This window comes from Bemisia tabaci, chromosome 10, assembly GCF_918797505.1.
Source record: "Bemisia tabaci chromosome 10, PGI_BMITA_v3".
Classification (NCBI taxonomy): domain Eukaryota; kingdom Metazoa; phylum Arthropoda; class Insecta; order Hemiptera; family Aleyrodidae; genus Bemisia; species Bemisia tabaci.
In genome coordinates this window covers 38,136,264-38,160,129 of record NC_092802.1, presented here as the reverse complement: position 1 = coordinate 38,160,129, position 23,866 = coordinate 38,136,264, and the positions used below count along the sequence as shown (strand labels likewise).

Below are 23,866 nucleotides of genomic sequence, written 5' to 3'. Positions count from 1 at the left end.
ACGCACCAACTCGGTAACTCGAAATTTTCAATCTGTTTTCTTTAAAATGTGAGATATTAGGAGAGCTAAGCGCAAGTTCAGATTTTGAAAAAAAAAATAAATAAATAAACCAAAAGGAAAAAAAAGGTTTAAAGATAGTCGAATTGGATGCTAATGAAGCTATAGTCGCAGTGTGACACTTTTTACAGGTGAACATCAAAGCATCATTTTTAAGCTGCATAATTTATGGTCAAAATTCATTTCGACCATTTGGTGCCATGAAATTTAGAAACTCAGACTTATTTTTCTCAAACGAATAAAAGCTGCTTCTCTGCACTCTGACCACCAAGGATCCTTAAAAAACTTGAATCCCTTTATTTCAGTGGAAAAACACTTTGAGAATAAGAATACGCTAGAATATGGGTGGAAAATAAGCATTAAGTACGTTTCTCCATTAAATATTGATGATGTCTGAAGATGCCTCCCCCCAAATCCCCCGATTTTGAAAGATGATTAGCTGGTCTCTAATTTTTTGGCTGGCAGCACATACTATAGTGCATAATTATCATTTTCAATGCTGCTCTTATAACCCCGGATATATCTCTTTGGCTCATCTAATGTATTGCCGAATCGCCCTCTTAGAGGTCGGTGGGACCTTTTTGGAAGTAAGTCCGAGAAAGAGGCCCATCATTTCTTGTTTCATATATATGTATCTTGCGAGTGTTTCACGCCAATATTCATAAAGTTTGGTGTGTTGAATTTTTTTTAAATCGCATTTATAACTCCAGATCTCTTGGCTCATTTAATGTATTGCCATTTGTCATTTATTATGTGTATAAATTATAAAAATTAAATAAATGTTACCTTCCCCACCGCGGTCTAATAATTGTTGGGCTATTATCAAATGTCGAACTCGAGGCATGGGCTTGCAAGGGCTGACAAGGTGTGACCGTGTGACATGTGCTGGCATGGGCTCGCAAGGGGTGGCAAGGTTTGGCGCGTTTCAGGGTGCGTTTAATGCTTTAAATGGAAGGCGATACGGCAACACTGCATGAGGCTCTCTTGCGCTCCTAGTGGCGTCCCGCTAAGACTTCACAGGTTTGAGGTTAAGTTGATTCGAGTCGGTTTCGTGCAATGAAAATTACTTTTTCCAGTCTGTACTCATTCACTAACTTTACATTTGTTTCACCAACGACTTCATCGTATACGATCTACTTACTTACAGGAGTCATTCCAAAAAGTATACAAGGAGGCCAATTTCCATCTTATCCACAGAATCGTCAAGGAATCACAAGCCTATGACCGATGTGAATCAATTTTGGACACTGTTGTTTGAATACATATTCAGAGCATAGATTTCAGTGATTTTCTTTCTTATGGAATAAGTGTGAACTATTTTTTGTGTGTTTAAATGTTCAAAAAGCCGAAGCGTAACTTCCGTGCCAGGGATTTTCAAGGTGATGACAATGAAGAAGGAGACGATAAGGTTGAAACAGATCCTCCCGCTCAGAAGTTACAAGTGCCAAAAAAAGCAGCGAAAGAGAAGAAAGCTGAAACTGTGAAGCAGTCTATGCTAAGTTTCGGTGAAGATTGGGATGAAGGTGAGTTTGAAAGTGATGATCATTTTATGGATGTAATATAAAACCTATGGCAAAAATTTACCAGCCCTCAAAGCGGACTCATTGTATGTTGAGACAAAAGTCAAGTATTGTATAGGTCACCACTGATCAGTGGTGTCATCTGGCTGCATGTATTATCCTGTTGAGTGGTGCTGATTTGAAAGGAATCAGAGATTGACATTCGTCTCAACATACGATGAGCAAGGATGGCGATTTTTAATAGATTTTTTTGCGCCGAAAAATCAGTCAAATCAATTTTTTGGATCCAATTTCCAAAGGCAATCGATTTTCGAGCCGAAATTGAATCGAAAAATTGAAATTTCCTCCTTTGATTGGATTCTTGCTTCCCTCAAGTTTGTAGCTCTCTCCGCCGATCCGCTCGGCACTCTCCCCTCCACCTTGCAAATCTACATCAACACTTTGAAAATCACCACAAGGCCTTATACCAAACCCTATATGTTAAACCTGAGCTCCATTCATTGATTATTATACTTGTGTTTTTGGCTGTTTTGAAATTAATTGTTTGTATTCGATGTTAAAATTAAATCGATTTTTTATTGAAAATCAAATCGATTTCCGGAAACCGATTTATTCGAAAAATCGCCATCCCTAAGGATGAGTCATGAGTCCGCTCTAGTAGGTATCTGCAACTGAGTTTAGGCATGGATTCTTATTGATTTCCAGTCAACCTTTATGGTCATTTTGAGTATCATGTTCACATTTCACGTCTGCTCTTACATATTTTGTTATGGTAAATCCAACAAATGAGCCATCAGTTCAACAACGTAGTACTAGAACGCATTCATCACCTTTTGGAAGTCTGCTCCTGATTATTTCTGAATCAGCACCACTCGATAGATTGTTGCACACTTTCAGGTAGCACCCGGATGAGTGCTGTCCTCAAACAAATTTTGACTCTCATCGCAACTTATCAATGAACTAGCGCCGGAGTACAGCTGGAATTTACTGTTGTGCTCAATTTTGCTTCAAGTACTGATGTACTTGCAAATGAGGTACATAGCTCTAAGAATTTTTAAAGTCTTAGAGGAAGTTAGGACCTAATTATTTTCTCAACAAATGTAAACATTGATTTTTTTAAAAGAAAAATAAAATTATTTTGTCTCCAAAATTTTATCCCTCAAAATATTTTCCTTCACGAAGTACTCCTTGAAAATATTTTATCATGATTATTATTATTATTATTATTTTTTTTTTTTTTTCAAATCTGCATAAGCCATTTTTGTAAGAAAATCAAAACTCAGATGTTATGTACTCCTTCCTGCTCAGGTTTTTTGAGTCCATCTCTCTCCAGTAATGATATATTTTATTACTCTCAATTGATTTTTATACTGACTTTGACTGTTCACAGGAGACGATGGAGAAGTCTTTAAGGTAAAGAAATCTGCGCAGAGCAAGAAGATTAAAAAGCAAATGACCCTGGAAAAGAAGAAGAAAAAAGAACCAAAACCTGAAATCAAGGAGACCAAACCTGCGGAAAAAGTCATAACTGTGAATGATGCTGTCACAATCAAAATAAAAAACCCCATTGTAAGTATTGTCAGACAGAACTGCTGTAATTTTTTCCTTTTCCATTTTTTTCCAAAAAGACCTCCAATTATAATTATGCATTTTAAAGCTTTTAGAGCTTATATATGTTTTTGAATAAGTAATCCATCTTTTTTTTATTTATTGTACATTTTATTACTGTTATATGAGGTCTGTTAGATGAGAAACAGGATTTTGGCGTTAACTAGCCCATCATTCGTCCAAATTAAGTTTAAACCTCTCAAAACACTGAGAACAACTCATATAATGATCTTGGTAAACTTTACTTAGCATACCAAAAGTTTCGATACAAGGTATACCGAGTTCAAAACAAAATTCAATGATAAATCTTTGCTCTATCAGTAATTGCATGATGAAAATTGCAGAATGCACCTGATTTACTCGTATTCAAGGTGACACAGAATAAACACTGATCTAAGTGAACTAAATCTGTGAATCTAGCGTTCTTTAGTATGTTATCAACTATCAGAAAAGTCCAAGGAAACCTAAATCTGTTGCACAATGGGCTAGTTATCATCAAAATCCGGTTTCTTATCTAACAGACCTCGTACTTACAGTAATTATCTTACTTTATTAAATTTCAGGCTGGTCCAGTGCCTGGCAAAATCTTAAATGGGCGGGAAGCTGAAGTTGCGAATTATGAAGGCAGCGAGTCCGATGAAGAGGATGGACCAAACTCCCATAAATTTTCTCATCCAGATCATGTCAAATTCCTTCTCAAAAGTAAGTAAATGTTCCCATGTAAATTTTTTAACAAAATGCTAAGTTGCCACCTTCCGGCCACAGAATCACAAGCGCTGTGCGACGTTTACAAATTTCTGCCGCCATTTTATTTTCTTACAGAGAAATTTTTCAACAAAGCTATCCGAAAATTTCATTGAATTTTCTTTGTGCTGCCAATAAAATTCAGTGAAATTTCAAAACAGATTCAACCAACGATTTCTCTGTAAAAAAATAAAATGGCGACGGAAATTTTTAAATGTCGCATGGGGCTTGTGATACTTTGGACGGAAGGTGACAAAGTAAACTCCTATGTGATGATACCTATAAAATTTTATCAGATAAACTGGTGCACCCTGCTGAATAAATTATTTTTTAAATTATTATTATCTCATAAACTTGGCATAATAAGTCTACTCTGTATCCTTGTCATAAGTCGTCAGGTAATATTTTTATGAGCTAATGAAAAATTCAATCACTACCACTATTGAATATTCTGTAGAATAAGAGCATTTCAAGATTATTCAAGGAGTAAGGTCAAGAGCAAGGAGCCAAGAGTGCAGTCAGGGAAAACCGGGAAATGCCAGGGAAAATGGATTGCATATTGCTAAAAGGAACCACTAGCATTGCAATGTTGCTAAGATTGTGCAACTTCTTTTGTCCAGGAAGAAAACCTTGATTATCCCTTAATAGTTTCCATTTAACTCGCTAAAAACTGTAAATTTAAGACAAAAATTACCATCTAAATTTCATAGTTTTTCACAATTTCCGCAATTTTATTGCAAAGGATGAAGTTGCACAATCTTAGCATCATTGCAATGCTAGTGGTTCCTTTTTGCAAAATGCAATCCAAATGACAAAAGTGTCATTTGATAAAAGGGAAGTGACAAAGGAAAAATTTTTTTAGTCATCTTTATTTGCTTTCTAGAATATACTCGACATTTTGAATTAAAAATTTTACCCAAAAACTATTTCAAATCATGTCTTCTTAACCATCTGACTTATCTTCAACTGTCTGGATATTTTACCAAAATGTGACAGAGAAATCGAGGATGTTCCAAAGATTTTCATTTTCTAAATTCCGTGGCGACCCTGTATTTGGTCTCTAAGTAGTTTTTGATAGATCCATCAGTACAAATACTTTAATCCTCTATCCTTCCTTGTTGTAACACTCTCTTTTAATTTCATCAGGTGGTCATATACCAGATGCCAACCTCATCCATGAAGCAAGGAAAAGACGCCAAAAAGCAAGAGAAATGGGCGATTTCATTCCCCTTGAAGAAAGTGCCAAGTAAGGAAAAATTTTACTATTTTTTACTCTTTAAGGGGTCTTTTAATTTTTGAAGACGTTCAATCTTCTCTGAACAGTATGACTGAAGAGAATGAGGTACAAGAATGCAAATACAGGCCTTTAAACAATTGTGTTCTTCATACGGTGACATCTAGACATTTCAGTAGCCAACTGGTAGGAGAATTTTATCAGTCATTAGTATCTCTAAGCCACAGGCAAGGTTTACTGAATGGAAGAAAAAGAATGAGAGCTTTATTTTATTAGTACGTCAAGTATAATATATTGTAGAAGAGTTTTGGCGCGTATACGTAGTATACCGCCTTTGCGATCGTTTCGACCCCCCACTCGATGCAATAACCGAGTCCCTCAGTTCCTTACCGAGAAGTGACTACTGCAAACTTCTGAGATTTTCCAAAACGTGTAAAAAGTTTATTTATCCATCAATAATTATGATTTAAAGTTGTTTCTCATTCTGGGGCTTTCTAGTTTATGTGCAGTGAATACCAAGAGTCTACGTTACTTGGTTTTTTTAAAAAAACCTAAGAATGCTCAGCGCTGATTTAAATGAGTAGAATAGAAGAGAAGTTACAGTATTCGAAATCGGAAGAAATCAACAAAACCTCGAATTCTCCAAACAAAAAATAAAATGAAGGGGAAAAAAAGAAATGTATAAATTACAATTATATAAAATTGACCTCAGAATTTGACAAGCAATTCCATTATATAACGGAGAAAAAATTGGGAGTAATTACAAAAAATTCGCCTCTTGCAAGAAGCTTTCTTGTAAGAATTTTGACCTGAAGACAAGGGTCGAATAGCAACAGTACTCCATACAATACACAGTGTGCCTCAACAAGTTAAACATGCTTTATATATCCAAATCGAAAATTTTTTATATTTTTAACTACATTGTCTCCTGAGTTGTTTAAGCCAAAAAAAGAATCCGTCGAGATTCGGGAACGTAAAGGCGCTTTAAAAGTATTCTGGGGCTATAATAGCTAAATCACCGGTAGTAAATCCCGTTATATTATTAAAAAGAAATTGACTCCATAGTTTAATGCCTTAGTTTCTTAAATACGATTATTTTCAGCACTCAAATATTTATTCCACCAGTTTTAGCCATGAGGTGATTTCCTGAGAGCCGATGATATCACGAATTTCTCATAGAACCCTTCAAAAATGGCTTGCTTTTTGGGCAGCCGATTCGGCCATCGAACCGGGGTTTAAAGGGAAGCTGATAATAACACAAACCTCTGAGAAAAAATTTGAGACAGACATGGATTCTGTTCAGCATATCGATGCATAAGCATTTTCACATGTAGAATCTAATTTTCACGTCAGGGAGTGGACATATTTTGATTTTTTCGATTTCATATGGAAAATTGATGGTTCTTCGGGATTGATGTTACTTGTAATTGTTTCTTGAAAAATAAAGGCACCCAAAATGACTATAGCATATTGACTTTTACATTTGTGCACTCACGAAATTGATTTGTAAATTCAACGAGTGGGTACATCGACCTGGTATATCAAGTTTCTGCGATATTTTATGGCAAATTGGTAGATTTTCGGGATGTAGATTTCTCACTTTCAATTCATGAATGAATAAAGCATAGACATGGTTGAACTTCTTTCCATGGAAAGACGTTTAAAGTAACAAAATCTAGACATATTTAAAGCAATTGCATTTATATCGAGTCAATTTCTTTTCAATAATAAAACGAGATTTATACTACCGGTGATTTGTGTATTTTAGCCCCAAAATACCTTTAAATCGACTTTATCTTCTAGGAGTTCAACAGAATTTTTCCTTTCTTTGCTTAAATTATTCCGCAGCACTTTTCTTCAAGAGTCTGATAAGGTTTTGCTGCAGGCAGATCAAAAAACTTAAATTCGTTTGAATAGCTTTCTACATTCACAATACACGGTCTCGTCAAAGTGCGTTGTTGAAGTGTTGGATCGTATGAATTCTCTTGTTGTGCTACTTGCCTATTTTGAAATCTCTGTAAATGAAAACTAAAAGGGTTGATATGTGCGAGTTAATGACGCGCCTTATCAACACATGGTGTTGGAGTTCACTGCTTGTTTTTTTTCCCCCCAGTCCTGTGGGTCCAGTTAAATTTTTTCTTCAAATTACTAGTGCAATCAAATGAGCCATTTTGATTTAGTGCAATAGTGAAGTGCAGTGCTTTGACATGGAAAGAAATTCTGATTGCCAAGTCACACTTCTAAGATTTGTGTCCCACTACATTTAATGGCAGCTTCGTCGCTCTGATGTATATGTCGACATTGAAATTGCAGGGATGCATACCTCAGTTTACACCATGTAGACTTCTTTTCATACTTTACTTATTTTACAATTAGAAAGCCTCTGAACGTCATTCCTTTGGAACTTTGGCGATTATTTTATCCTCTGGAAAATATTTAATGAAAATTTCAAGCTATGATGTTGGTTTGTTCTTCTGATATCAAATAAGCTAAGTGTTTGAATTTTGAAACTATGGAAATGAGTTATTCGTTTTTGCAGCACTGTCAATACTTTCCTTATAGTATGCATGTAAAAAACAATTTTCAAAAACTAGTTTACTACTAATTAGTCTATATTTGTTTAATTGTCTCTCCAATTTTAGAACCGAGTCAACTGAAGACAAATCCAGATTGATTCGGGAAGATGCAGAAGACAGTGAAGAAGAAGAGCGTATCAACATGGCTGGCATCAGATCACAAAAACTGGATAAGCAAGAGAGGAGAGAAGCATTTGACGCAGCACAGCAATCAGGTCAGTTTATAGACGCTTTAGCTGCTAAGCAGAGGTGCAGGAAGTTCTTAGCCCTCCCAGTTTTCAAACAGGCCTTTGCACTCCAAAAATCCACAAGTTCCAAAATTTTAAAAATCATCACCTCTTTTCGTCTGTAATTCACTAATTGCCGCAATTTTGCAAAAACCATGCAAATGGTACCGCAATTTCACGAAAAACATGTTAATTTCACTGCAATTTCTTGCGAGCTTGCTTTCCCAATTTTTACAACCTTCCCATATTTCACGATTGCAGGATCAGAAAAATTCTGCACCCCTCCTGCTAAGGTAATCTGTATATGAAGTATCACCTTGTGTAGTTAAAGTAAAGAAAGATCTACCCTGCCGTGATAGCAAAGAGAGCAGTAAGTGCAAAAATGAAGTTTTGAGAAAACGGGCTCAGAAGCTTCTGACCGGAAAACTTCATTGAAAGAAGCCTCTATTCTTTGTCATATTGCCGCTAATCATCCAGGAGACCCCTAGAATTAGTTCGGATGATTAAAAATCTACTGATTTTATTTGAAGTACATACAAAGTGCCTTTTTCATTTTCATGCTATGTTATTATTAAGCAAGACAGCTGTAAGTACTATCTTCTGCTTGTTTGTGGTTGCACTTTGGACACACAACAAACACATTTTCAGGCTAGAAATTGGCAAAAGAGGGCGGCGCTTTACTTTGAAGCACTGATTTCATTGGCTCTCTGGAGGAATATCATCACTTACTGCTGTCTTACCTGAAACTATGTCATTTTTTGCGCACTTACAGCTTTCTCATTTGTCTCGTTTTGATACAATTAAGATGAATTTTGCTGTTTTAGCTATTTCAGTGATTTCATCTAAAAGAGATTAGACGAATTTTGAAGAATACTCGATTTCGAAAATTTGACACTTACTGCTCTCTTCGCTATGACGGCAGCACCGTTTAAAAAATCTTGATTGAAATCGCCTTTATCTATCTGAGGATTTAATTTTTAGACTTTTTATCATGAGTTTAGTTTTTTGCATGAAATTTTCATAAACAGAACTTTAAACAAATGTTTTAGTTAAACAGTTTTCTACTAATCCATTGCATCAAGTTCTAATTTTCATGCCAACAATGGAAAGTCCAGGGCATTGAATAATTTTGTTGGGTTTCTGTGGAAATTTCTGCACCTTCTACTAAGTCAGTCTACCTTACAAGGATAGTATTACCTTGTTTAGTTTCATTTGTAAGGCTCTGTTTATAATTTTTCTTTTTTCTCTTTTGTTGCAGAAAATGAAGAGGACTTAGACGGAGGAGAAGAAGACGAATGGGAAAACCAGCAAATTAGAAAAGCTGTTTCTGGTGCTCAGGTATTATTGAGTTTGTTCCTTAATTGCACCCCACTAACAACAGTGATAAAATTTTGGCGTTTTTTTAAATTTTTGTTGCTAATGCACTCATAGGGAGTGTCCTCATGCCTTCGTACTGAAGTATTTCAACACTACATATGAAATCCACCGGAACAGGGTGGGGAGAAAACAGGTTTTTTTTGTCTTTTGTAAAGGAAGGATTTTGCATGCTCGCCATTCAATTGCAGCTAAAATTACCTGAATCATGCCGTCCGGAAACTGCTATGGTCCATTTTTCTAGCTTGGAGTTTTTTCAGGTTAATATTACTTTCCAAGGTACGCTACAATCATGAAAGCGTTGTAAGGACTTGTTCTGGGGTTGAGATTACCCCAAAACAAGCCTTCTTCCCACTTTCATGGCTCTATCTTACTTTGAAATGTATTATCAACCCAAAATGACTCAGCAGTGAGGGACTTCACTATTGCTAACTTTAACCATTTCCACAGTATGCTAGTATTATGACTTTAGTTTACCTTCTTCTTTGTGAATAAATTATCAGTCCACCAAACTTATGTGAATACTTAACATGAATTTAAAATTGTATCTTGTCTTATTCATCTCAAGGGCCACTCATAAAATATGTAGCGTTTGAGGTAGGGGGAGGGATCAATCGAGGAGAGAATTACGCTTTTTTGTTTTTCTACAGTCTGTTTCCCGTTTTTTTCTTGTCTTTTCACTCAACTAGGAGTAATACTTGTTTTCTTGAAATTTTGTGTGTAGAATCTAGTTTAATTTTTGTTTTCATTTTTTACATCATGTTTCACTTCTTGAATTACTACAGCTAGCAGCAGTTCAACAGGAGAGCATGTTCATGCAGCAGTATATGAACTCAGTACAGATGTTACCGCAAGTACCCAGTTTCATTCCAACTGTTCCTGTGGCCCCAGTCACCATCGCTCCAACCCCAGACCTGGATGCAGTTTTTACAACAAAACCTTTAGTTTTTGAAGGTTCAAGTATTACTCAAAATCCTCAAAGTGTGGTTAAGTTACTTCGAGAGAGGTAAGGTAATTTTAAAATTCTCGAAAATAATAAATCATAACTTTTGTTTTCCCTTTTAATATCCAGTACCCAAAACTCTTAAAGAAAAAATTGGCTTCTCAAAACCGTATTGCCTTTGGTGGCAAAAAAAAAAAAAAAAATGCCAATCCTAATTTTCTCTCATCCACCCCTATGCAAAATATGAATGATATCAGAGGAGGACACTTTGTGGGATCCTCTGATCAAAGAGAACTGAGTCCAGTGGTGAGTATTGTAGATTTCCAAAAGTCGCTCAGCCATGGGACCCCAGAAAATTTATTTGACATACTTTAAAATAGTACAAAAAGCCTGTACTTCACCCTAAAAACACGATTTTCTTTATGATTTAGTGTTCATTCAAAGCTAAAATTTTTAAACTTGATGGAATACGCACAGAAGAAATGCAATTGTCAACTTTGGTCAAATTTTATGTCACTTTCTTAAGAAAAATTTAATCCACCAGACAGTGGCGTAGCTAGAAATTCTCTTAAGGGGGGGGGGGGGGGGGGTCCATTCAAAAACGTGACGGTAAATTTACATTATTTTGTGTACATCCCTGATAATATTTTATGTCTGCGCTCTAAAAGTAACAAAAAGGTACAATTAACGAGGCTAGGGGGGGGGGGGGGGGTCCAAACCTCCTGGACTCATTTTTACTCAAAAAAGGTCAGAGTCAAGTTTTTCTCGGAAAAATTGTTCATGTCAAGAGTATGGCCAGTTTCTAGGGGTGAAGATGTTAATTTTAGACACATTTATATCGACTCTGAGTTGCAAATGAATTGTTTCCGCATTACCCAGTCCTCAGCATAATCGTTATTGACAGTGGACAAAAAATAAAAACATACAAATGGGTCATGAAAAAGGAGAAAAGGTAGTTTGCTATGTGCAAGTGATTGTCTCTAGCTTTTCTGCTTGAATTTTCGCAATCTGTAATCTTGGATTTTGCTTTGTGACTCTTTGTTATTAAGATAAAATCGTATGTCATCCTTTTGCAGTGCTTTGTGGGTGTGTTCTCATGTGGCGTTACCTACTGTCAAATTTTTAAAATGTATTACGTGCTCACAAAAGAATTTAGCTTTTTTTAGCCTGTCATTACCTTTTCGATTGAGAACACTAAAGTCGACAGACTGTTAAAAGTTAAATCCTAGCTGGGTCTGTCATAAGAGATAGAGTATAGTTTTTGTTGTGGTCTATGCAGTGATGTATTTGGTGGCTGAGTGTTGTTGCTCGGAGCAGTGTTTACACTGTTTCAAACTCTGTTGCCTGCACTTGGCTTTCATCAAAACTGTATAAAACATAGCAATGTGCTGAAGAAGAAAACCAATCATGTGGCTCATTTAAAGTATATTTTTATTGTTGATCGGTCGAGCCAAAATAGGTGGATCATAAGATTTCTTATTTTTCTTTGACTTTATCTTAATTTTTTAGGACTCACTAGACAGATAGATGATGGAATTCTTGCAAATGTTAGAGCCAAAAGTAAATCCTGATAAAATTAGGGTTTGGAATGACCTGATGTGGATGGTAGCATCCAACAAGCACCAATTTTGTAAGTCTAACCTGAAATGTCTTCCAACCTGATGATGTTCGACTGATCGACAACAAAAATACGCTCTCAGGATGCAAATTTTGAATTTGATTGGTCCAAGGGTTCTCTTCACCTAATGGGTTTTGTTACAGAAAGTTGAGTGCCTACTTGATGACTTTCATTATGTGGCTATCCATTAGCAATTCAAAAGTCTTTTTTCTGAAATGTTTATGTTTATCATTTTTTCTTTTCTTTTTTTCTTGCCCCTCTTTTAATATTACCAAAAATCAGACTGACGAGTTTAGAGGAAGTCCATCGGAGGCACAAGTTGGACAGAGATGCTTTGAAACATGAGCTTCAGAGTCTGGCGGAAGAAAACGAGCGATGCAAAGCGGAAACGCCTAACCTGGCGCAGCGTTTTAGATTTTATCAAGATTTACGTGGGTATGTCACTGACCTGGTAGAATGTCTTGACGAGAAGGTATGTCATCCTTTGCTTTTTCTTACTCCTTGCATAAATTGAAATGAGATCAACAACCGGCTTGCATTCCAATTATGAGATACAACATTGAAGAGGTCATCCTTTCCATCACATAATGTGATGCAACCAAGAGTGCCATTTAAAATGAAAAATGGGCCACGAAAATCCATAAAAGGGCCCTAGTTTATAGGGGCCATCTAATCTTCTCTGTTTCTTTTTACTCCATTTGTCTTATTTTTTTTGTTTCTAATATGTTTGTAAATTAGTTTCCGAAACTGATAGACGTTTAATTGACCAAAAATTATGAAGAACGTTACTTACGTAATGAAAACCATCCAAACTTCCTGCCCGTTTGTGACGCTCAGGACCCAAGATTGCTCATTTTCACATGTAAAGGGACCCTAGTATTCATGAGGAACAGTTAGTTTTTCTGAATTTTAAGGCTGCAGCCCATGTGACCATTCCCACAAAAAGTGTCTAAATCATGATTTGTGCTGTCTTGAAATTTGCTCAACTCCGAACTTTTTTGCAAGGCCTTGAAAGTGCTAAATTTTTTCAAAATATGCTTGAAGTGCTCAAATTTAACCCTTTACAATAAATTTGTCAGCTCCAAATTCTGACCATTTTGAAATTACAAAAAATTTGCTGTTAAACATATAGATTGTTTGGTAAGACTTCTTATATCCGAAGAAAATCATGATCTCTCTCCAAAGAGAACCAAAAATTGCCAACTCGGACTCACATTACGGGCATGAACTGAGAATACAGAAAAAAGTACAAAAAAAGCCTTTAAAAGTACTTGATTTTTCATCCTTAAGAAAAAAACATGAATGAAGCAAATATTTGTGTAAAGTTTTAAACCCGGTTTGGTAATTTTTCATCTCTCTGCATACTTTCAGACAGGTCTAGGCTTCCTATTTTAGTTATCGCAAAGACTCCTTTTTCTTTTATCTTCATCTTTGTTTCTCGCAAGTTTAAATCAAAATTTATGAGAGCAAATATCAGAGTAATTGACACGGTTCATCAATTTATCCCTTATTAAAGGTAAACTAGTATCAGGTGGAAGGAGAAGCAAGTTTTTCTCTCATTGTGGCATTATTTTGAAGAAATCTGCTTATTTGAACTGATGAAGCAAAACTGTGTCGAATGAATTCACAAATCCTTTTTGTAATAATATTAGATCCATATAGTTCCTCAAAGTTGTGCAATTTTTCAAAGGAAAATTCCTGTCTGTAGCCAAGCCAGTTGTAAAAAAATTTCTGCCGCTTTTTAAGTTTTGAAACCGCTGTCACACACTCCAAATCTTGCCTAGTTGGTGGTTAATACCACTGCGGCAGATTTTTTGAAAAATTCTAGTTTTTTTGTCCTTTGGAATTCAGCCACATCAGCCCTCTTGGTCTTAAATATATCAACAAATTACTCAGTTTGAATTGACTGCATCAGAGGCAACTGTTGGTGTAGAATTTATTTTTCCGATGTAATGTTTTCCTCTTTTCTTTTTGCAGATTCCGATTTTGGTTGAGTTAGAGCAACGAATGCTGAATTTGTATGGGAAAAGAGCACAAGAACTTATCTCCAGAAGGCGGCAGGACGTCAAAGACCAAGCAGAAGAACTTTCAATGAGCAACTCAAGTATGTCTTTACTCCGCTACTGTCTTTACCCTTTCTTCATCCTACCAAGCAAAACTTATTTCTTTATAGTTAGACTATATTTTACAACAAGGATTTAATATTTCTGGATCGTTTTGTAAACAACTAATTGTCATTGGTTTCTCTGTAAAAATCGATGCTGTTATGGCTGAGCCAAAAACATTGCAAAATGTAGTCCAGTTTTCCCTCATTCCTATGTAACGTCAAGGGGCTTATAAACAAAGTATGAATTTTACCAAAATTTCTCAAGTCTTTGTCTCGAATATCATTTTGGAAATGGCTCAACTACATCCAGTTTGGAAGTCGATTCTGAAGCAGGATAAAAGTGTCCCTGATCAACATGATAGTACTTGAATGATGCCATCTATCTTCCATTGGATCAACACCTTGTTCATCAGGCTGTAGACCCTTTTTTAAACTACCTACCTTATCTTGGTCTTGTTTCAAAGGTATTTGTGACTAGATGGAGAAAGTCATGATTCAAAGGAAAAAATTAAATACTCTTTTTTTGCCTTCTTCAAAAAACTACTAAAACTTTAGCAATTTATAATTTTTTTGAATTTGAAGGTTGGATTAAATACAATTTAATCACGCAATTACAATTTTCTGAGCCTCCTTAATGTCATAGTCCTATTGCGCAGTATGATTACCGTCTTGCCATCCGGTTAAAATGCAAAACAAATTGTCCTAGTTACCGTTTTAATAAATATTATGGCAATTTATAAACAGCAGTCCTCATAATAGTGGGGAAATTTGAAAATGCTTATTAGAGGTGTATGAGACGGACAATACATTTGTGCAATGGAAGATTAAAGAGAGATTAAAGAGTATTAAAGAGATGATTAAAGAGTATGTGTATATTTTTGGCACGTAAAGGGTTATTGCTAGTTTAGTTAAGACCTAAATAACATGCTCTGAAAATGATTTAAAAAATTACGGTTTCATGAAATATTTTTTACGCTTATTTTTTGCATAAAGTAATTTAATCTGATGTAGTATTTCGCTATGTTACTGCAAAAAATCATCAAAAGTACAGTTTAGTAATCCTTTCATATTGCCAGGATATCTCTGCATAGATGTTAGAATTTCCGGCTTACAAACATCTTACCAACAAACGCTGTCTGCTTGGTACCGTTAAACAACCATCTGGTGTAAAATAATCCTTTCTGATAAGACAATTTGTCACTAAATGTTTGAGGATGCCAAACAGCCTTTAAAAAGTAAAATGTGTTATTTTAGGACTTGGAGGTGGCGTCTTAAAAAGAGATGAAGTCAAAGCACGGCGAGCAGCTGAAAGAGAAGGAAGAAGGATCAGGAGAGTGCGTGCGCGAGAGACGAAATCGTTGGGGAAGCATGTTGATGGTATGTCCAGTGATGATGAAGTCACTGAAAGAGAAGCTGCCAACTTCCGCTCCCAAAAAGGTGGGTATTGATTCTTGTCTGCAATAATTATAATTCACATACTTATGATTCTCTTTTTGAAAAAAAAATTAATAGATCAAGGGAATTTTAATATCAAAGTATCAATAAGTTCGTTCAGTAATTTTTAGTCATCGCATTTTTAAAAAGAAGAGATTACACTTTGTCCACAGAAATTTGCCTGAATTTCTTTCTTGCAATATTCGTCCGTAAAAAACCTTTTGAAAATTATTTATTTTGAGCTCCTGTTAAATCGCACTTCACCAAGAAAGCCAAGATGATTTGATGATAATATTCCCAAAGCCAAGGCTACGATCGTATGTTCTCCATGTGAGGTGCATTAATAATGGCTGCATGGATGAGTCAATTGTACAATCGATTTTGAACCGCAGATGTAGAGATATTTTTGACCGCAATCTTGGCTTTAAATCAGCCATACGTGTTTGAATCGAAGTTCAAAATGAAAACTTGTTTTTTGTCGATTATTGTTTGAAAATTTCTGTAAACTAAGTGCTCTTTCCTCTTTTGAAATGCAAGAGTTGAAAATTATGAAACCAAGGTGTCTACAAGCCTGGAAAACAGGGGATTGTCAGAGAAATCAGGGGGAAAAGTCAAGAAATTTTACAAAAAACTTAAAACATCTTGAAATATAAAATCTGAAGAATCATCAGCGCTATCTGCTTAATAAAACTGACTTTCAGTCTGATTCTGGGTTCATTATCATTGCTTTAAGTCACACTCTGTTTAAAGCATAGAGGAATGATTTTAAACAAGGAATTGCAATTTCAGTTAATTGAATGATCAATACTTGAAGAAAATAATTCACATATTTTTGTCATCTGCAGTGAAATAATGCCAAAAATTCATTTTAAGTTCCTTGCATGGTATTTGTTGATGTGAAAAGGCAGGAAATGTTGATCATTTTCGTCGAAAAAACCTAGAAAAGTCAGGGAACTTTTTTTCTCTCGTTTCCTGAGACCCATAATATTGACTCATTCACCATAGATTGATGGATTAAGTCTTGATTCTCGATGCATTAATTTATAATCATCCCTTCCAGCGTACAATTTTCTGTAGTAGAATAATTAAAACTTCAATAGCTTCAATAATTTTCAGTCTTGATGAGAATATACAATTTAAAATTTGAATTTAAAATGAATGCCAAATGCTAACTATTTAATGACTAAACTGGGAAATTTTTGGATGTAGCTCACTGCTTATACTCCTACTAGCTACCTAATACTTCTATCTTACTTAATTTTTCAATTCACCTTAATTTTTTTATTTTCTTTTTCTTCAGAAACAATTGAGCAAGATGCTGTGCGACTGTTCGAAGATGTTGTCGAGGACTTTTCATCTGTTGGAGGTGCCTTGAGAAAGTTTAACCAATGGAGGACAGAGGATAAGACAGCCTATTGCGAGGCTTATGTTAGCATAACGTTACCTAGAATATTGGCCCCTTTTATCCGCCTGGATCTAGTTTCTTGGAATCCTTTATTAGCTGTAAGTTTATATGAGTCTTTTTATTTTATTGGAAATGTGAGGATCTAGAACATGTTTTTATCGAATTACAGGAAAAAAAAAATTAACATACCTACAGATGGTAGCGATTTGCAAAAGAATGACCTGTAAAGTTTTTCACATTTTTCATATCTCTCATGTCCCTCCCCCTCCCTTCTTTTCTTCTCTTTTGTGGCATAAGTTTAATGAAGATCTACTTTGTCAGGAGAAATGAGGTTTCCAAAACAGTTAATTATGCATTTTTCATTTATTGTCTTAAAATCGAATGATAAACTGAAAATTGATGTGTGACATATTGGCATTTGCTTCAATAACTGAAAAGAAAAAGAAGCAGATACTAACAATAGACTTTTATTTTCCCTAAAGTCATGGCTTTTTTGTCGCATTCCATAACAAAGGAAAATTCATGAAAATAAATCATTTTTTCCCTTCAAAACTTCTAGCCGTTGCCTAGTATTCTAAGGTTAGATCCAAAGTCACCAATCTCAAGGGAGTGCTGCGCCTTTAAATCTCTTTAAAAAAAGATTCACTTAAACGTAGCTCTCTATAAAAATATTTTTCTGATGTATTTTATGCACTTTTTTTCTTTTAAATTTAATCATGATTCCTTCGATAGAAAATAAATTTTTTGCCCTTTTTTCTGATTTCAGAATGGTGGTGACCTAGATCAGTATCCATGGTACAAAAGTTTGATGCTTTATGGAGTGCACCAGGGTGAGACGGAAGAAATGCTCAAGGAAGATGTAGATGTGCAACTCGTGCCAAGGGTCATCGAAAAAATAATCATTCCAAAATTAACTCGTGAGTAATCTTATTTTTTGTCCTCACAGGGACAAGAATCATTGACAGGCTGTATGTAAAAAATGATTGAAACAATTTATCCCCCTCCTCTCTTAAAGGAAGGCCTTAGTGGCGATTGGTGGAAATTGTAGGTTGAAGCATCCAAATTTGGCTGTTTTCTTGAGTGTTTTTCTAATTATGCTCAAAGTCAATGACACTCAAAAAATAAATAAAGCCCTGTAGAACGTTTTTTCCAAGCTATTAAGTTAATGATGTGCTGAAGGATAGTTTGCGTTCCATTTCAATCCTCTGAATGCTTTTAAATGAAGCAGTAAACGATACCTGTGAATCCTTTTTTTGTCTAACGTTTTCTGTCTTATCTTTCCTCTTCAGAGCTAATTTCATCTTGTTGGGACCCCATGTCAAATAGTCAAACTCTTCTATTAGTCACTCTTCTAACGCATCTAATCCAAGATCATCCAACACTAGGACCTGAAAGCAAGCTTCTGACATCGCTATTTGGTACTGTCATCGACAAAATGAAAGACAGTGTCGAAAATGATGTATACATCCCCATCTATACCAAACAGTAAGCATCGCTATTAATATATTGTAGCATTCTGTTAAGTAGTCAAAAGGTTTTAGAGGATTTTTTAAAAACCAAGAAAAAAAAGGCTAAGTGTCCTTTAATTTCTCATGCTCATAATTTCTGCTTACGGTGGTCTGGCTTAATGCTTGCGGAATTTCTGCACACCTAATTCTATCAAGTTCGATACAGGGTACTTCTTTCAGTGTAGAATTGTTGATTTAATAGTTCTAACAAATAGATCGCAATTCGATGCTAGAGTCGTTTTGACAGAGTGTCAGTGATTTCACTAAAAAGTGTGTCACTAAAAGTGTCTGTGTAGTTATCTCTCACCAAAAATGACTTGATAATTACCATGAGCGTATTAGTCAAGTCCGAAATTTGCTCGTTGCCTCACAATCTGAGCAAGAAATTTGCGCTTTTTTGAATTTTCAGCTTCATAAAGTATAGTACAGTAAAGATGTAGGTATTAGATTCATAACTCAAGAACAAAACTTAAAATGTCCGCATCATCGTGTGATGCTGTAGCTTGAACAAAAAAGTAACATCAAAGTGCTTCAATTAAACATTTTAATGTTTCTACTTTACAAGTTTCGTTTTTTTAAGATATTTTTGTCTTTTGTTTTTGATTGAGAAACCTTGTTACGTTGTCAGGATGAGTCTAACCCGGAGTTGTGAGACTCATCCATACCAAATTATGTATTAGCGCAAGAAAAATTTTTTTAAGTGGGAGCTCACAAAAGCGCTAATTACTCATAGAAATTGTGAAGTAAAGAGTGAATTCCTGACTTTGCCTTTGGGCTCATCTTACTTTTTAATCATTTGCCATCAGAATCAACGCTTATTTTTGATCCAGCTGAAAATTGAATTAAACCCACTGAAATTACTTAACTTAGGGAGGAATAGATTTAGCACCCAAAAAAATTGAAAAACAATATAAAGACAAAGCCTGCTCAATTTTGCCATTTAATCAAGAACACATGGTAAAAACGGTTTTTGTCAGGGACACAAGGTGAGTAGGTCAATTAGCGTCCTCTAACCTTTTTTATTGACTCAGGGCTACAACCTGCAACATATTCCAATTTCCATCTCAGCCCTTAACCGGCAGGCGTGGGACACAAGAAAGTCAGGTAACGCCCATTGACCAACTGATGAACCTTTTGTCTATGAAACAAACCCGTTTTCTCTATGGATTAAATCACGCATTACTCAAATTGATAAGTAAACAAACTACAGAAACGTTTCTTTCCCCCTTCTAGGACGATGGAAACAAACAGGTGGGGCCCATTTTTTCAGCGGCAGTTTGCATCCGCCGTCAAGTTGTTGACGAATTTGGTCCGGTGGCAAGGTCTGATAAGCGATACACTTCTTGGACAAGTTGCTATTGACCCGGTCTTAAATCGCTATTTACTGATGTCACTTCGAACTTTAGAGCCTATTGAAGCCTCAATTAAATGTCACACGGTAAGTTCATACTTTTCTACTCTTCTTGTGTATCACTGATAATAATAACTGGTCTGCAACAAGTATTCGGGAACAGTATCCTAGTGAAAACTGATTATGGTTACTATGGATTACTGGACTATGATATGGATTAAAGCTTTTCATTATCATAGGGAGCTACAGTTTTCTGCTGTTATTAATTTGCTATCCTCATGTAATCATTTTACCAGAAACTTATTCCAATGGGTTGTCTCTAAAAAAGTGGTAAATCGAGAAAATTTTTTTGAAATCATCCGATTTTACTCCAGAATGATGTGTGACTTGATGCGTTGTTGCAGACTGCTGATAAAAGTGCAAGCTTAAGATAAAAGGGTCATCTATCAAATGACGTTCCACATAGTATATCTTCTGAACAGAAAAAGATTTTGGCCCTCGCGATCAAATATTTAAAAAACAGCAAAAGCTGTGAATTTCAAAGACTCAAGTTTCAAAATAAGCTGTTAGCATAAATTTAAAAAACTTCTGTTTTAAAATTTTAGCCTTTTTTCTAGTGGATTAAAAATGACTGCATGAGCCTCTTCAACTAGCCAGTGAATGGATTTTTCTTTGTATAGACTCTTCTTTTTTGGTCTGAAGGTGAAAGATTTATAATCTACATTTTATCTCTTGGTTTGATTGCAGATAGTCAATGTGTTACCTCGAGTATGGCTGCATCCCAGTTGTCCACTTACGCAACTGAAACCATTCCTCGAATTTACTAAAACTGTCGGCAAGCAAATGGATTCAACATCATCCATGGCTAGGTTAGTCATTTGATTGTAACATAAATGACCTCTCAGATCTGCAATGGTGTAAAAAGCAGAAATTCAATCATGTTCGAATTCTAAGAGAGTTTTCTCCTTTTTTAATCTCCAATTCAGCCTTTTCAGGACAAAGCGTGACAAGCACTGTCAATAAAAAAATAGAAGCTAGCACATAATTCTTAAATTTAGGAAAATTCATATTTAAAATGACGTTTTAGCAGTCGAGGCATGTGGAAGTTTGTTTGACGTTAAAAGGATTAAAAAAACTTTTAAAATCTCTATTTGCGATTCAATTTTCCCTGATTTTACTCTCATGAATTTCAAAGCAAGAAGTTATCATCTTCCGGGAGATTATATCACCCATTATTTTATTTTGAAGAGAATCAGTCGAAAGGTATGACAGATCGAGTTTTGGTTAAGTTTCTCTATTTTCCCATAGATTTATTTTTTTCCCAAAAAGTGGCTCTCACAGAAAAATATTTTGTTGTTTCAGGGAAGCACTGAATAACATCAATAAAATGTTGAAATATGCCTCTTGAGCTGAGAATCGATTCTAGTGAGGAGGAAAGAATGGAAGATGCATCCATTTCATCAAAGGTCGATAAATAATTATTTTTAGAATATATTCAATTATGTTGGAAAAGACTATAGTCTCCCTCCACCACTTAGTATAATGTTAAATGAAGAGGAGAAATGAATTCAGCGAAAATTTTTGTTTGAAGCCTTGTTACTTCAGTTTTGATGGCTTTGATCCTCTTTCGGTCCATCATCAAGCAATGAATGAGGGAATATTAATCAAAACTGTCTCTCTTTCGAAGCAAGTCTATAAAACGTGTCCATAGGGTACAGGGTTGCTCCTGTCAAGAAATATTGGGAAACCCGGGAAAAGTCAGGGAATTTTAAAATGTCAGGGCAAACCTGAAAATGTCAAGGAAAAATTGCCAAATCACCTTTATTTCCTTTCTAGAATGGGTTTGACTTTTCGTACAACAAATTCGGCCGGAAAGCTATTTCAAATCATGTCTTTTTAAGCATCTGCCATATTCTTCATTGTCAGAGAATTTTACCAAAATGTAACAGAAAAGTGGGGGAAATGTCAAGGAATTTCATTTTCTAAATTCCGTAGCAACCCTGAGGGTAGTAAAAAATAGGCAAATCCATGATCTTACAATGAGCCTCTAGATAAGAAAAGAAGCCTCTAGAAGGTCTACATTAGGACACTGCATCATGTGGTTTCTAATTTAAACTTCTTGCCCCAGAGAATCAAGAAGTCTTTTCATGAACGTAATGCCAAAGCACTTTTATCAAGTTTTATCCTATGTAGCTTATGACTAAGGTAATGGTTTTTCGTCTGAACAACCAAAATTATATCTTCGTACATCTGTTTTGTTTGCGGAGTTGGTGTAATAGAAAACTGGGAATATTTTTAACTTTAAAATCTTAAACAGGGAGCATGAATTTAACTTTTACTGTTACCACAGCAGGATTTTACCTCAGTCATTAAGACTGCTACGTCATGATTAAATCTGCTGGTTCAGCTGCAGTGGCGTGGCGTGCTTTGCGATATATCGATTGTTATGCCATTTAAACCTATAGAAAAGGATCGATAAACAGGGTGTTCGCAGCGAACACCTTAATAATCGATTCTTTACCATAGGTTCAAATGGCAAAACAATCGATATATCGCAATTCACGCCACGCTACTGTTCAGCTGGATCTTGTTTTTTTTTTTTTTTTTTTTTTTTTATTTGTATCTCTAGAGTCTAGAGGTAAATATCAGAGCTCCAATAGGCGATTGGACAAGGTGTGAACTGGAGAAAAACATTACGTTTTCATCCCAATACCTTATGCAGAAGAGGATTTACACAACCGAAAGTTTGGAAATCAACTCCTGCGGCCCGATTATTAAAACTATATTGGCACAACAAGACAAGACCTAGCCCTGTCTGAACCATGCAGTATATCGCATTTTGATGTCTTATCGAGTTGCTAATCGGCCCATGAACAAGATATTAACAATATTTTCTGCACATATTAAAGGAAAGATAGATTTTACAAAGACATCAATTGTATCTTTGATTTTTAAACAATGTTAATTGTAAACAGTTGTGTCTTGTTGATTTCAAGACTTCTCATGGTGTCACTCGTTTTCCTTGAGAAATTTTAAAGAGAAAACATGCTGCGTAGTGCTTTAATTTATACCTTGTCCAGAGCTCATTTCGTAAAATGTCAATCTCAATATAGTTTTGATTTTCCTCTAGCCATGAATCAATGTTATTTTACTGAAGTTGTGAATCGCACAAACACTAGGTTTCAATCCTATAAATGTATAAATAACCGAGTTTGTGCTACGTAACACGTTTGCTTTGAGGTACAGTCATCTAAGCAAACGTCAATCATTTTATCTGCAGAAATTATTCTTCACTTTGTTATGTTTTTGTAATTTAATAGTAATATATGTATTTCTTCCATGTAAAATGAGGTCTTTGTCACTTACAATACTGCGCTTTCCTTTACTTAGAATACTAAGCAAAGTAAGCCCTTTCATTGTGTTTCTGGGTAGGAAAATGAAGAATCGTAAAGGAATTTCATCAAATTAAGAAAAAATTATCAAGACTTGAATTCTGGAAAAACATCAGTGCTGTCTGTGCAATCCGACTAAGTCTCCTCATAGCTCCAGACTCAATATTCCGAGTTACGCTCTAAGTAGTCAAGGTAGACAAACTTTCAATGAGAAATTGCAAGTTTAGTGAGTTGCATGATTAATACCCGAAAAAAGCCTCTCATGATTCTGCCAGTTGCAGTGACATTAATGTCAACAAATTTTCATTTTCAGTTGCCATGCTTTGAAATTTTTGGTGAAAAGTCAGGGAATTGTACTTATTTTGGTTAGGGAAACCTGAAAATGTCAGGGAATTTTTTCCTGCCAAGTCTACAAACACCTCATTATTTTATTTTCATTGAAAATTAGGTTAAAAAGTTGATGAAACACCAAAAATTGAAAAAAATCAGAATGGAAAAGAATTCAGTCAGTCACGTTAACAATATGACGACGGTGGAACTGCGAAAATGCGTATCTCGGTTGCGGTGTTTCAAAATTTCCACTTCTGTTTTATTTTGTAAATGGAGACCAAACCAAAATCACGTCTTGAAGTTTTCACAGAATAATAGAATTATAAGAAGAAGAAAAATCACTGAAATTTGAGGATAATGACTATCAGTAGTTTTCCATTCATAAAATAAAGTATGGCAGGAAGTCTGCAACACAGCAAACTGAGATACGCATTTCTG

General features: G+C 35.3%; 1 protein-coding gene across 2 annotated transcripts; it reads left to right on the top strand.

Annotated features, from left to right (window-relative positions):
• The first annotated feature begins 1,055 nt into the window (after positions 1-1,055).
• Positions 1,056-23,053, top strand: LOC109034786 (PAX3- and PAX7-binding protein 1). 2 transcript variants are annotated; one of them, XR_002009170.2, is made up of 17 exons: positions 1,056-1,580; positions 2,968-3,146; positions 3,749-3,887; positions 5,076-5,175; positions 7,806-7,954; positions 9,225-9,304; positions 10,126-10,346; positions 12,184-12,373; positions 13,879-14,005; positions 15,263-15,445; positions 16,743-16,945; positions 17,614-17,764; positions 18,137-18,332; positions 19,589-19,793; positions 20,454-20,575; positions 21,069-21,172; positions 22,336-23,053. XR_002009170.2 is itself a non-coding variant. In XM_019048112.2 (16 exons), exons 1-16 carry the CDS (start codon positions 1,391-1,393, stop codon positions 21,112-21,114), a joined length of 2,481 nt encoding a protein of 826 aa, XP_018903657.2. In that variant the 5' UTR covers positions 1,057-1,390; the 3' UTR covers positions 21,115-21,273. The 2 variants fall into 2 exon arrangements, 1 of the variants encoding a protein (XP_018903657.2); XM_019048112.2 differs by lacking the exon at positions 22,336-23,053 and having other exon boundaries at positions 1,057-1,580; positions 21,069-21,273.
• Positions 23,054-23,866: the final 813 nt, after the last annotated feature.